The 12388-nt window shown below is 37.9% G+C and overlaps 1 protein-coding gene across 2 annotated transcripts in view; it reads right to left on the bottom strand.

Annotated features, from left to right (window-relative positions):
- Positions 1 to 568: 568 nt before the first annotated feature.
- adamts10 (ADAM metallopeptidase with thrombospondin type 1 motif, 10) overlaps positions 569 to 12388 on the bottom strand; it is a 51736-nt gene continuing 39916 nt past the window's right edge. For both annotated transcript variants that reach the window (XM_028445578.1, XM_028445579.1), the window contains exons 19-26: positions 8802 to 8882; positions 8555 to 8718; positions 8365 to 8491; positions 6115 to 6244; positions 5167 to 5371; positions 3917 to 4093; positions 2571 to 2736; positions 569 to 1303 (exon numbers count right to left, since the gene is read on the bottom strand). In XM_028445578.1, the coding sequence (XP_028301379.1) occupies positions 1194 to 1303; positions 2571 to 2736; positions 3917 to 4093; positions 5167 to 5371; positions 6115 to 6244; positions 8365 to 8491; positions 8555 to 8718; positions 8802 to 8882 (1160 nt within the window). In that variant the 3' untranslated portion in view covers positions 569 to 1193. The remainder of the gene's footprint in view (positions 1304 to 2570; positions 2737 to 3916; positions 4094 to 5166; positions 5372 to 6114; positions 6245 to 8364; positions 8492 to 8554; positions 8719 to 8801; positions 8883 to 12388) is intronic.

Raw genomic sequence — 12388 nt, 5'->3', positions numbered from 1 at the left:
ATCCAGATAAACAGGTGACAGACTATCGACTGTGAGGAATAGTTGTTAGAACTTCTAAGATTTGACACTTTTGCAAAAATAATTACGGCAGCCGTCAATGTCAAAATATCACACAAACAGAGCAAGATTTAATTTTAAAACACTGCTTGTCTGGCTCTTGATTTTTGTGTAATTTTGTTTTGGTTTTAAGTCAATGAAACAAAACAACCACACCATTTGTTATTTTGATTTGGTTTTAAAATGGAATAACCAAAGAACAAACAGTACACTGATTGATATATATATATATTTTTTTATAGCTTGTTTTGTTTTAAAATACTTGTTTTAGGAGTCGCTGCTTTTGCTACATCCCAGAACAGCATGAAAAGCACAATTAGATGGATTTCTGAGTGCGTCCTAACCCAGACCTTCCCTTAAGCAAGCCACACTACAGAATTCACCCACACGTGCTGTCCCTTATAGGAGAAAAAGCCAAAAGTGGCACATATTGTGCAGCTGTTTGTTAATAAATGTGCTTGTGTGTCATTTCGCGTCAGCAAATTTAACCCGGACTTGTCTTTCTGGTCAGACTTCATTTCATATAAAATTATCCAGATTTATATCGTATATCGCTATTTTGAGGAAAAATATTGAGATATGCGTTTTGGTCCATATCGCCCAGCCCTAAGCACAAGGCGTCCTGCAGCTTCCCAAAGCATGAAACCAGGACGAGTAACGAAATGCAGTGTAACAATCTAATAACAGCTAACATACCATAAAAAGCACAAGTACGTTGTTCAGTTACATGGAGTTTTTCTTTTTCCACGATAACTTATCTGAAAAATACTGGTTGTTTTTTGGTTTTCTTTTTAACAAACAAAAGTAAATAAACATCTAAACATGAATCTCCTGTTATTATACAGGCAGGAAAGGATAACGTTTGATATGTGGCTCCCGAGGTTCTGAGGCCAAAAAAGTGAAATTACATAGCACCAATATCATACAACAAAAGGGATTGTTTAGAGACGTCCCTCGTGGCTGGTTTTAGGAGCCACCTCTCACTGTGGAGCATGTGGACTGGGGCTGGCTCAGGCAGAGTGATCGTGGACCGTCAGCTCAGAGGAGTTTGTCAGGAGTCTGTGTGACGGTGACACTCCAGAGATGAGGCTGCTGTGAGATTCTTCTAGACACTTCCAGAGATGATCCTGGGAGCTTCAGTGTCCCTGGCATGTCTTACAGCACATCTGTCTGAAGTAGGGCCGGCTGCAGAACTTGAACCTTAGCACCAGGGGGCAGTAGGCCACAGTGTTCACATCTTTACACTCTGCATGGGAGAAAAACAATATTATACTGGATTAGCGCCAGAGTTGGATTCAATTATTATTTTTCCACTGAAAGTCAATTACAATTATGTCCTCAATTACTAAAGTTCAAATTCCATTTATCACACTTGTGTTAGCATCTCTTATGAAAACAAGTACTAAATAAGCTGTAAAACACAAAAAATATCTATCATCCAATTTATTTTGCATCTTTTGGTTACCTTTTTAAGCTTCCTAATTAACAAAAACACAATTAATATTAATATTTGTGGTGTCGATGTCAGCTTTTTTTCTGTCAGTATACCCCTAGATTTACTGTATATATATTTTTTTTTTCAAATCTTGAAATTATCCTCAAGAAAACAGGCAGGAAAACTTGTAATGAAGCATATTTTAATATAATTGTCTACTGCTTATGTGTACGCCATAGAACTATAACATGGTTCCACAGGTAAGCGTTTAATTAAATTGTAATTGGTTGTATTAATCTAATTCCCATGCCAATTACAATTACAAAGTCAATTATCTGAACTCAATTACAATTCAATGATGATTACAACAACAGCAGAGTTTTTAAATTACAATTAAGTATCAATTATAATTGACCTCTAACCCTAAAAACGTATTGGAGCCGTTTGTGTGTCGCCTTCAATAAAAGAGACTTAAATGTGCTCTATAGATATTTTACTATCAGTGATCGATTGACAGAATTAATTTGATGTATTTAATTTGATCAAACTGCTACACGCTGAAATGTTTCAGCGGGGAAAGTTTCTCTTTTCTAAATGTGCAGTGACATTTATAAATACCAAGAGGAAGAGGACGCCTTTTACTGCAAACCTTTCTTGAAGAACACTTTCACATCTCACATTATTCATACCTGACAACCGTTCCCTTCTGAGAAAAGCTTTCCCACAGAACCATCTCTGAAACGCTCCCTTTCATTTCCCTCAGGAGAGATCGTCATCATAAGTAATATTTATTTAAAGAAAAAAAAGCTCTGTCTGAGGCATTTCCTGAGTCCACGGTGGAGAACATGAACTGGAAAAAGAAAAGTAGAACTACCTCTAGTTTTATCACACAGTATTTGATTAAAAAAAATGAAATCAATATAATTAAATTAGATGGCATTCTAATTTATTAATAATGATCAAACCAAATGCCACTAGTTTTCATGTCACTAATTTTGACTGATCTAAACCGTTCCTTTTGTGCCATTAAAGCTCATATTTCTGCACAGCACAGGAAGTATGACATTTGACCTCTGACCTTCAGGGTTGTCCGTACCGACGGGCAGAACGATGTCACATTTGCTCTTGCACTGCTGCATGGCGGCGGGTCGCTGGTGTTCCAGGCACTCGTTGGACGGCTGACTGGTGTGAGTCCGACACTGCACTGAACGCATCTCCTGACCCAGGCCGCATTTGGCAGAGCACTGAGGACAGACAGGCCGGGGATCTATAACCATATCTGATCAATATCTAATACTTGAGCATTATTGTTTAATCTACATATCTACATCTTATAAATCACACACATCCTTTATACCAGTGCTTCTGAAAGTGTGTGGGAATAGAGGTACAGAACGACAAGTGGGGCGCAACAAACCTTCTGAGATCAATAACAATAAAGAAACACACAAAGAAAGTAATAATGAGGAGCTTAAAAATGTAGCAGAAATTAAAAGAGCATTCAATTATTGGTCTACATTAGATATGTGACCAGGAACAAAATGTAATGTGGAACTAAAGTGCAAAAACAATGATTTAAAATGACTGAAAAAATATATGTTCCTTTATGCTCTGCATTTTTGACTAATTACAGTAACTATTAGTCATTAACTAACCCCTAAAAATGTGGTTTTCATGCAGGTGATTAATTAATTAATAAATACATTTATTTATTAATAAATAATTATACATTATTATTATTATTAATATGAATAATAAATTATTAATAACTAAAATTATTTTATTAATAAAATAAATACATTTATTTATTTAGAATTTTAATTTATTCATGAAATATGTTAGTTGCATTATGAAACATGATGTTACTTTTTTTTCCTGTTTATTTCATACGTGCATTAAATTTCCTTTTTGTTTTCTTAAGCTTTGTGTCTCAAAGTATAAACAATGTTTCTTTATTTCCTGTATTTTTTGACTACTGCACGTTTACATTTGTTTTTAATGCAGGTGATTAGTTTAAATACGTTTTTGTTTCATTATAAAATATGTTGTTACTTGTTACGTTAGCTCAATAAATTTGGAAATTGATTCTTTGAGGGCCAAAAATACTAATAAATATCAACATTATGTTATTGGAGCAGCATGTTCAAGCATGTTTTTTTTTACTAATTTGGCTCATTTTTTGTGGGGTGAGATGATGGCTGAGTAATTCTTTGTTTTCTACTGTGCTGAGATCAAACAAATGTCCCCAGGACCTCATTACTCCTTTTTTTCCCCCATTTTGCACCAGTTAAAACAAATTGCATCAAGCAAGTGAGAAGAAATGCTTTTTCTTTTAATCCGTGGCCTGTTGTGTCACAGTTTAATCCAATGAAGCATCAGCAATCCTCACACAGGAACAGTAATGCTCCAACTTTGAACTCTTACCTCTCCCCAGGGACCAGTCACCCACTGAGGGGGTGGGCAGCGCTGCAGGTTACAGCGCACCCTGGAGGTGGGTCGGCCATGTTTGGGGCACTTGGACTCGGGTAGAGTGTCGCCGCTCTCGCCGCTCTTACACAACACCACACGGTGCCTGTAGCCAGGACCGCAGCTGGGCGCACACTGCAGGCCGACAGGAGGAGAGAGGAAGCAAGAAAAAAATAGAAAAAAGGAAAGGATCAGGTGGGAGGGACTAGCAGAGGGGTCACTGCGGTCAAAAAGAAATCTTAATCCGCTCAACAGAGGGCAGCAGCTGTGGAAAAGCACAAAGAGCAGAGCCTCTATGGTCTAACAGCTGGATACAAGCCCTGTGTTGTGGGTGACCTCGCTGCATGAGTCTGAAGTCACAAACTAATGAACACTGTAGTGTCTCAGAGACATGTTTATGTTTGAAAGCAGAAAAACATGAAGGAAACACTTTTTAACCATCAGCAGAAACACTGTAGAAAGGACTTAGAGCTACAGTCAGTTCAATGGAACAAAGGAGTTGGAAAAACCTTGACTACCTTTCCAATTTCCCTGCAGGAATAAATCAAAGTTGTCACTCCGTACTATAAAGAACAAACTCAATGAGTATAAACTGTCTACTATACACTATAGGTATGATTAAGGAGATGATCGTTCCCACTGAAGTATACTTTTGAACCTACAACAATCAAAACGTGAAGCACACTGAGGCTAAATATCTTAAAACATTTTAAGTGACAAGTGACCAAGTAGAATATCAACATGTGCTCATTCGATCCGTAAAACTCGCAGAAACACATTTCATGCAGACATTTTTGGAGATCCGCCATTGTGCTACTGAGAAAACTTCTGGTTAACTTCAAAACAAGAGCCCTATTTGTAAAAGTGTTTAAAAAAACTAATGGAAGACGAGAAGAGATGCTTTTGTTTTGAAAAGGAGATGTTTGACTTTTAGCTTGAAGCCGGTCACAGGACGATTTTTTGTTCGGCTCGCAATGCATCATGGGGCAGTTGAGTATGACTAGTGTGCCCACCATGCATACTTCAAAAATGTCCCAATATAGTATACATTAGGGTATTTCTCGCATACTCTATCTTTCCATACTATCTCATTTGAATGTATCACATACTCATTGTGACATCAGACATAGGGCATACCAGCGTACTACTTATACTATATTTATGTCGGTTTAATCAAGAGCCCCGGTGCATCAAAAGCCTTGGTGTACCTCCAACCAGTCCAGGGCCAGCCATTCCGGGGGGCAGCTGTGGTTGTTGCAGGGCTCGGTGAGTGAGGGCCGGGGGGCGGTGCAGGCCGAGTCGTCCAGGACCTTCTCTTCCATCACTGAGATCCTTCGTTTGCACAACACCTCTCTAGTGCGCAGGCCGCCGTTACAGCTACGGCTGCACTCCGACCAGGCTCCAGTCCCCCAGCTACAAGCAGAAAGAACCCCCGCCCCCAAATGTACATCATCATGTAAAATACATAAAGATAAAACACAGCGTCTGTATGAGGTTTACAAAATAACAGTGAACCCTATCTTTTACACCTCCGAGCACATTAATGCATCATTGTTTAATGTCCTGAGAATTAATCACATGAAACTTTAAAAATGCACAATATAGTGGTTCCCAACCTTTTTTTGGGTCGTGACCCCATTTTGATATGCCAAAGTTCTGGCAACCCCAGAGACATTTTTTTTTTAATATATTACTTTTTGATCATGTTAATGATACAGTCTTTACGAGTAGCACTATAGTGACGAGATGAGCCAGCTCAGATATTTTTATACTATATTTATTCTTAACTAGATTTATATTTGAGGAAGTGAAAGTAGAGAAAATTACAAAAATATAAACTTTTATTATTTTCTAATTAACTATTTAATTAGTTAATTTCTACACTGTATTTTCTTTAACTATATTAATTTTTTAGGAAGTGAAAGTACAGAATACAGTTTTTAGAGATTGCGTGTGATGTTTTTTTTTGATAAAGAATAATAATCTAAAAAAGATAAAAAATGTTTTAAGTCATTTCATAGACATTTCAGGCAACCCCAAGGTTGAAAAACACTGTAATATGTGGATATCTTCTATGTTAATGATTTCTTTTCTTAAAACATACAAAACAAAAGCATCCTGAGAAACATTAAGATGTTCATGACATGCCCACTCACGTTGGAGAGCACGGCTCAGTGTTGCAGGTTCGTTTCTTCTCTTTGGGCTTGTTCTTCTTGTCACAGAAGTGGTTGATGACGATGGAGTTGTCTGTCTGCTTCCTACACACGACCTGCTGGACCTGTGTGCCTGTACACACAACAGGACAAATATAATCCTGGTATCCTGGAGCACTGAGTCGACAGCTTGTGTTTTCCATTGTTAGATTTCCCTACTTACTGTAATGACTGGTTAATGTTAGTTTACCCATGTTAAATCATGTGTTGATAATACTTTTGTTAATGAAAGTAAGCACAAGAAACTCATTCTGATTCAGAAACCATCATGGCCACAGTTCTAATGATCTTTTCAAAAGAAAATATTCCAAAATGCTATGCCCTAGTTTATTATCACTAAATGTAATCGTGTTTCCTGCTAGGAATGGCCTAAAAAAAAAAAAAAAAAAAAAAAAAAAAAGGAGTCGATTCGTCCATCCAATGTCATAATTTTAATTTTCAATGCAAACGTTTCTTTCAACCCTATTATGGAAGCCTGAGTTCCAATGACATGAATCTCCCATCTTTTCTTTAAATTTTATTTTAATGGCATTTCACTGATATACAATGTTTTCAAAAGTACCGTAGCTTAAAGATGATACCTCTAACGTCTAGGTTCCCAAAGTGGCGTACAGGTAACCCCAGGGGTACACAAATAGTCATGGGGGTACTAATGTTAAACTTATGTTAAGCTAATGCTAGTTAATGCTAACATTAGATGAATGCTAATGCTAGATTAATGCTTATGTTAATGATAGGCTTGTGTTAATGCTAATATTAGACTAATGCTAATCTTATATTAATGCTAACGCTAGGTTAATGTTAATGCTAGCAAATGCTAATTTCAATGCTAGGCTAATACTAATGTTAACTCATTTTACGTTAATGCTAATGCTAGACAATGCAAATTTTAATGTTAGGTTAATAGCCATGGGGGGCAGTCACTACTTGATTCATAGTTCTCCTAAAACAGGGGTTCTCAACCTTGGGGTTAGGACCCCATTTGGGGCCGCGAGACACTGGAAAGGGGTCGCCAGATGCCTTTAAGAAGCTACAAATATTTTCTGAATTTCCCATTTTTGCTTATTTTTACAGCTACACCAAACTTACCATATTTTAACTTAATTTCATGACTTTTTCTTGTCATTTTTTTTGCTCCTTTTAATGCATTTTTGCTACTTTACTCCCATTGCTGCCACTTCTCCATCCAAATGCAATGCCTTTTCTGCACATTCTTCCACTTTCAAGAGATTTTCATCACTTATAAACCATTTCTACCACTTTTTCCACCTAATGTCCCATATGTTGACCCATTATTGTCACTTTTATCCTCTTTTCACCATATATAATGTTTATTTTGGCCAATTTAACCACTTTAACAGTTTGTCATGCCCATTATCTGCAAGTTTAAACTAATTATTCCTACTAATTGTTCCAATATTGACACTTTGAACCCTTTTTATCACTTTTTTCTGTCCGTTTTTTGGCCACTAATTTGCAACTTTTAACCAATTTCTGTGGTTTTTAAAATCCCATTTCACCAAATTTTCTCACTCTTAACCAATTTTATTTTAGATTAAAATAAGGATTTACATCTTTAAGATGACTTTATACTATGGCGCAAATAATAATAACTTCCTGGATAACAGTGGATATTACTCAGGTAAATAAATGTGCTTACCACAGATTCATAGAACAATAGACCATCATTTTGCTGACTTTTTGGACGGTCCCCAAAAAGCTCTCCCCTTTATCCCCCCTTATAGATGGCCCTGTCTCCACATGACTGTCCTTCAATGTTCATGTCTGTGTTCAACCACCTTCAGGTACAGTGGGGGTCCCTGGTCTCTGGCACCTTTATTTTGGGGGTCGCGGGCTGAAAAGGTTGAGAACCATTGTCCTAAGATATGAAGTAGAGACATGAAGGTGGAACTGTTTTGTGCACAGGTTCATAATTTCCTTTAACCAGCAGACATTTTTGTCACTTCCTCAAAAAGTCCATTATTATTATTGAAATCTTTTTAAGTCGCCCTTTTTTCCTTCCCTTGTTGCCATGGATGCACAAATTGCACACCAAAGGATGTATCATTCATATTAATCGTGCCAATACCAAGGATTTTAGATGTAAGTATTGCTGTATGTTTATCTACAGGGGTGTAAACACTCTTGTGGTCACTACATTTCCCCTCACAGTGGTCCATTGTTTGTTTGTACCTCCAGCGCAGAGAGCAGAGCAGCGTGACCACGGGATGAAGTGCCAGGCGAAGCCGCTCAAAGGGTCCCTACTCATGGGGGGGTTGAAGCGATAATGAACTCCTGGATTCTCCTCACGCACCAGCACCTACAGACGCACACAAACAAACATGAACCCCTTGTCACGTCATGAACATTGGTCTGTTCCCACCATCACAATGAGGGTCATGTTTGTTGGTCCCAAAGCTTCAAGTGTTTCTGGTCCGTCTGTGGGGCGTCTGTAGTGGAAGGTTGTCCCGGCGACGCTGAACCTGCGCGGCGTGTCGATAGTCAGTTTCCCATTGATGAAGAACTGATCGGCTTTGCTCTTTAGCACTGAGTGAAGATGAAGCCAATGTGTCAGTCGGTGGGTAGATTAGAAAATAACACAAAGCATGTACGAGCTTTGTCATTCTTACCCAGGTAGTTGAGGGAGATGTTGAGCTCCTGTACATGGATGAACACGGATCCTTTAGGAATTCTGACCACTTCTTCATAACCTGAGGAACACAGAACGAAAGCAGGACAAAGCGTTTAGAGAAGAGATGTTCAGATTAAAAACAATAGACTGAGCAAAGACTTCAGATCAAACGCTGAGTTTGCTGGGGGCCCATTTCATTACAGCTTTCTCAAATCAATAAAAGAAATAAAATTCTTAATACTTGAAGTGCCATAAAACACATCACCGTACAAAATATATATAAATTCACTTGTTGTTCTTTTAAAAATACAAGTTATTTTGTGTCCATCGTCTTCCTGGCTGCCTCCGATTAGTCCCTCCTATCTTCTTTCCTATCCACTTTTCCATAACCCCGTGGATGACGTCACGGGGTTAAGGAAAGGTATTAGGAGATGAGTTAGGAAAATGCCAGCACTTTCACTCGATGACGTAATAATCGAATAAGCGAAGGTTAGTGACATCTGCCGTGGTGAAAAAAAACTTCAAATTTCCAAAAATGCACTACTAAAAGCGCATTCATAACACTTTCCACTGACATAATCTAATAAATCCCAAGGTTTGAATGTAAATCAAAGGAAAAGAGGCTAGTAGGAACAAATGTGAAACTATAGTAACGTTACATTGCAATGCTTACGATCACCTTGCCCTCAGAAATATGAATTATACTGAATAAAACATAATGTGGCTAAAATGTCTCTGATCCCTTTTTTTTTTGAAAGACAGAGTGCTTTCTTTTATGCCAGTTATAATCTATTAATATGGCTTACATATAATATGGGTTTTAGATTATTTAAAGTTGTTCAATGCATAAAACTGCATTGGTAACTTACATGATCTCCGTCCCTTGTCGGTCATCGTGAGTTTCCGTGAGCGCTTGGCTGTGCATGTCCCTTTAAGTGTTGTCGCCGCAAGGAGTTGTGGGTCAGTATTATCTCGTCTCCTTTGGTAAAGGATGCATCAGTGTTTCCTAGACTAAAGGAGGTTATAAAGGAATCATTGCGCCTCCTTTACTCAGCTTAAAGAATATTCAAACGCTCTTTATCATGGCCACCACTTCCGGGGGTCAAGGAACAGTGGATAGAAAAGGAGATAGGATGGACTATTCGGACGCGGCCCTTGTCTTTAGGTTGGTTCTTCTTCTATTTTGCAATTCTTTTTCACAATGTAAATGGCGAAGTGATACTGTGCCCAGCAGTTCATGTATGGTACTGCAGCAAAAAAGAAGCAGAAAGCGCCCGCCAGCCTGATTTTATCATGAAATTACAACATTAAACGACGTGTCGACGCAAATCTTTGTCGTCAACATTACCAATTGCTAGTATAGTGCCCGTTTAAGTATGTATTCATATAGTGGGGGCTTAAGTAGAGCTGTCAATTATGGCCAAATGAGTATGTGTTTGAAGGTTGGATGTATAAAGAGGTGTACATACTCTGTACTCTGGGTGCAAAGTAAAATAGCAAGTGCAATTTCCCTGGTTTAATTTTATGGGACATGCGCATGATAAATGTGTTTGTTTTTTTACTGTAATGTATGTTTTTTGTAGTCACTGTGTATTTTTGTATCTTTCTGTTATCTATTTGTGCATTTTTGTATAAACATTGTTTTTTGTGGCCATTGCGTGTAATTCTGGAGTCATTTTGTGTATTTTTGTATCTTTTTTGGTGTAGTTTTGTGCATTTCTATTGTCATTTTGTGTATTTTTAGTATAAATATCTAGTTACACTTACACACACATGCAGAGCTTCCTTGCTTTTATAGAGAGATGTTACTGATCATTTTAGCATTATTGTATATGTTACACACATTGTGGTAGACATGAATCTCAAAATGGTCCATATGTTTAATTCTATATTTTCTTTTGACTCCCCCCTGGCAAGAATCTCAAACTGCGCCTATGCTTCAGATTCCTGCTGAATTCTTGGGCAGCCGTAAAGCTCGGCTCTTTGCTCGAGAGCATAAAAGACGCCAAGCGCTGGCTTCTCCTCTCTATTTATTTCCATCTGCCTTTGGGCTCTGGTCTCCATTCTGTGGCTCAGCTTGGCTCTCCTCTCATGTGTGCAAATCAACCACTGCAGCACTGTACAAAACAGTTCACCTCAAGTATAAGAAAAATGTATTTCTAATCTGTTCTAAGTAGACTGAACTTTTAGCAGAGAGGTTTGAATGTATTTAATGGTATAGATTTCACATATTCTAAGGTTTTAGGTTCATCTACCAACACAAAACTATGGCAGTTCTGGAGTTAATCAAAGGTGTAAGTGTTAAACGCAGAGCAAGGGAGCTGTTAAACCCATGGCCTCTGACTCCTGGGTCGCTGCTCTCAACTGAACCCAAACTCACACAGGCTGGACGAATGGAAACAAAAATAAAACAACACAACTGGCAACTTAGAATGCACATTTAACTCACAGAGCATGCATTTGAAAGTTGATGCTTCGAGACTTAAAGAGGCGACCAGTTTCTGAGGATGGCAAAACAAGCTTCAAAATCAAAGCTTCTTCTTTTTGCTTTAGCGTAATCAAGAGTACATTATAATGTAATCTAGTCTATTATAGTTAATCCATAGTTTTTCAAAAACAGTGAAAAAATACAGCAAATGTATTACCCAACCAGGATTTCAATCTTCCTGCTGAAAAGTCTCACAAAATGATCTGCCTGAGGAAATCAGGTCTGCAGACTCTGTGACATACTTTTATCGTAGAGCCGTCACTGATTTTAAGTAACTTCTAACTTTTCTTTTATGTTTGTTTCTTAAACTGTTTAAATCCTTGGCCAAGACTCTATATCTTTTATTTTGTAATGTATAGCTGCGTTTGGAAAGCACTTTGTAACATGTGTTTTGAAAAGTGCTCTATGAATAAAGTTTATATTATAATTATTATATTACAGGGAGAACATGCAAACTCCACAGAGAACGATCCAGTTCTCAAATTAAAAATTGGACACAGAGCCATCCTGCTGTTTGACAGAACTAACCACTGTAATTATTTGCCAACACTAATGTCTCTTTCATTTGATATGATCAGTGACCAAGTTGTATTTGGTGCTTTATAAGTTGTTTTTGGCTTTGTTTTTTAAATTTTTGATGAATCTTTATTTTTCCGGAGGATTTAAAAATGATTCTTTAGCGTGACCAGAGAAAAAAGCGCTAACTTGGACTTCTTGGGACTTTAAAGAAATCTAAATCTTGCTGTGAACATGACTGAGTGATCGTGCTCACTATAAATCTGACTGAGAACAAAAAAAAAAAAGAACGACATCCTGTGCCGGGAGTTCGTTTGAAGATGAGAACATGCTGTGCTGCAGTAGTAACCGAGTCGACTGAGCTTAAGGGTTTCTGACACATTAAGTATGGAGCACAGTTTAAACTCCAGTGCACTCAGATGAACACGTCCTCCACTGGCATTTTGGAGATGATGCATTTTCAGTGGAATCCAGAGCTATGATATGGAGAGGTATAGTGGATTGCATTTTCTTCATTTTTAACAAAGTACAATCACTTAATCCATGTGTCAAACTCAAGGCCTGGGGCCAATTCAGGCCCT

Source organism: Gouania willdenowi, chromosome 4, assembly GCF_900634775.1.
Source record: "Gouania willdenowi chromosome 4, fGouWil2.1, whole genome shotgun sequence".
Classification (NCBI taxonomy): Eukaryota; Metazoa; Chordata; class Actinopteri; order Blenniiformes; family Gobiesocidae; genus Gouania; species Gouania willdenowi.
This window is presented reverse-complemented; position numbering and strand designations above follow the sequence as displayed.